This window comes from Propithecus coquereli, unplaced genomic scaffold (assembly GCF_000956105.1).
Source record: "Propithecus coquereli isolate 6110/MARCELLA unplaced genomic scaffold, Pcoq_1.0 Scaffold119, whole genome shotgun sequence".
Classification (NCBI taxonomy): Eukaryota; Metazoa; Chordata; class Mammalia; order Primates; family Indriidae; genus Propithecus; species Propithecus coquereli.
The window spans coordinates 2,427,216-2,429,254 of NW_012135969.1; the positions used below are offsets into that span (position 1 = coordinate 2,427,216).

Sequence of the window (2,039 nt, forward strand, 5' to 3'; positions counted from 1 at the left end):
ATGTGGAACTAAATGGGGCACTGGCAGTTGGGTGGAGAGTGGTGAGAGGAGACAATATGCTCAATGTATTTTTCACGCAACATATCAGCTTGGGCTACTAATTGCTAGGTCAGTATATTCAATAAAAACATTTTATGCTTTAAAAATACCACCAAAAATGCTGTGAGATTTAAAATTCAATATAAGTGGACCCTAATGATGGAAAAGGAAGATTTGTTCTATTATGATTCAAACAGAAACAAAGGGCTTGAATTTTCTCAATAATGTGCTGTGTTTGAAATTGTTATTGACTTTGTATCTGTTATTTCAAGGTACCCTCCAAAATGTACATCATGACAGGTAACCTGCATTTGATATTGAAATGAGATAGTCACTCGTAGTTTCCACACAGGATTTTCAAATAGTCCATTCTGTAGCATTAATTTGATTTCATAACTTGTATACATACTTCATTGGTATCCTCAAAGGGACATACATGCACACACACACATACATATTTTTGAGCAAGTAAGATTTATTTTTCATATTTATACAGCCACTGAGAGAAAAATACATATTTACCAAAATCTTTTATGAGAAAAATAATGACAAAAGTACTCACCATCAATATCAGCACATCTTAATTCATTATAGACATCATGCTTGTTTAGATTCATTCCCAACTTAGCTAAAGTGCACATCATTCCATGTAAATCAATACAGCTTGTTTTATCCTTGTTGAAGAAGTTGTAGGCATGTTGGAAGGCTAGGGAAGTGGAATTCAGGACAGTTATTCAAGAAGAAACATATATGCTAATGAGACTAGGACAGACAATACAGTTGATTGGAGATCGTGTTCTCAAAAAGTGTTGAGAGACTTAATAGATATTTCTTATAAAGAACAGTGTCTTTCCACGGAATTTGAACTGGAATAAATTAATTGGTGGAAAACCAAATGTGGTAGGTGAGGTGGTCTTCCAAAGATGTCTATGTCCTAACCCCTAAACGTTGTGAACATGTTACCGTACACGGCAAAAGGGACTTTGCAGATATAATTAGGATACATTATCCTGAGCCCTATCTAATTACATGATCCCTTACATAGATAGAAGCAAGAGATATGTGGCAGAAGAAGTCAGAGAGACTCAGAGCATGAGAAAGACCGGACCCGTCATTGCTGGTTTGAAGATGTAGGGGCAACATGATGTGGAATGCAAGTAGCTGTAAGGGCCTATAAGAGAGGCTCCTGGCTGATAAACAGCAAGGAAACTGAGACCTCAGCCCTATAACCATCAGGAACTGAATTCCACCAAAAATCTGAATGAAATTGGAAGCAAACTGCCCTCCAGAGCTCCCAAATAAGATTCCAGGCTGGCCAACACCTTAATTTCAGCTCTGTAACACCCAGAGAAGAGAAACCAGCTGGGCCCACCTGGACTTCTGACCTACAGAACTGTGAGATAATAAATTTGTGTTGTTTTAAGCTGCTAAGTTTGTGACCTCATTTCCCCCTCCAGCTACTACTACCTCTGCCATTTGTCTCTTCTTTGTATTAAAAATTCAATCACTTATTTCAATCAGTATGGACTTGTGGATTTTTATTTTATACTTTGGTTTATAGTCCAATTCTGTATTATTTATTTTTGTTGCTCAAATTGTTTAAAAAATCGGTGGAAGGCAGAGTAGGTAGAGATGCTGATCAGGAAGTAGATTTGGAGGTGGGAGTCTGTGGAAATTCTATCCTGATTGCTTCAGTTTTCTTCAGGGAAGTAGGAAGCAAAGATACCAATTGAAAGTGACAATGGAAGATGCCGGGGATTTTGAAGTGTTCAATAAATATTTGTAGAATGAATAAATTAAGCTTTCATAGGAAAGTTGACGATTAAGCACTGTAAAGAACACATTTGCCAGTTTCTGTATTTGATGCTTTGATATCTGGGGCCTTGCTGGCCCTGGAGGGACTGCCCTGCAGGGCTAGTCAATTCTTAGAGACAGTAAAAACTACCAGTTAGTGAGTCTTCCTTTCATATGCGAACCAACTAATCCAGAGCCCATCCCCT

The 2,039-nt window shown here is 37.8% G+C and overlaps 1 protein-coding gene across 1 annotated transcript in view; it reads right to left on the reverse strand.

Moving 5' to 3' along the window:
- The window catches only part of EFCAB3 (EF-hand calcium binding domain 3), a 48,459-nt gene that overhangs the window by 21,942 nt on the left and 24,478 nt on the right, over positions 1 to 2,039 (reverse strand). The window contains exon 3 of the mRNA XM_012659650.1: positions 598 to 745. Within this exon, the coding sequence (XP_012515104.1) occupies positions 598 to 745 (148 nt within the window). The remainder of the gene's footprint in view (positions 1 to 597; positions 746 to 2,039) is intronic.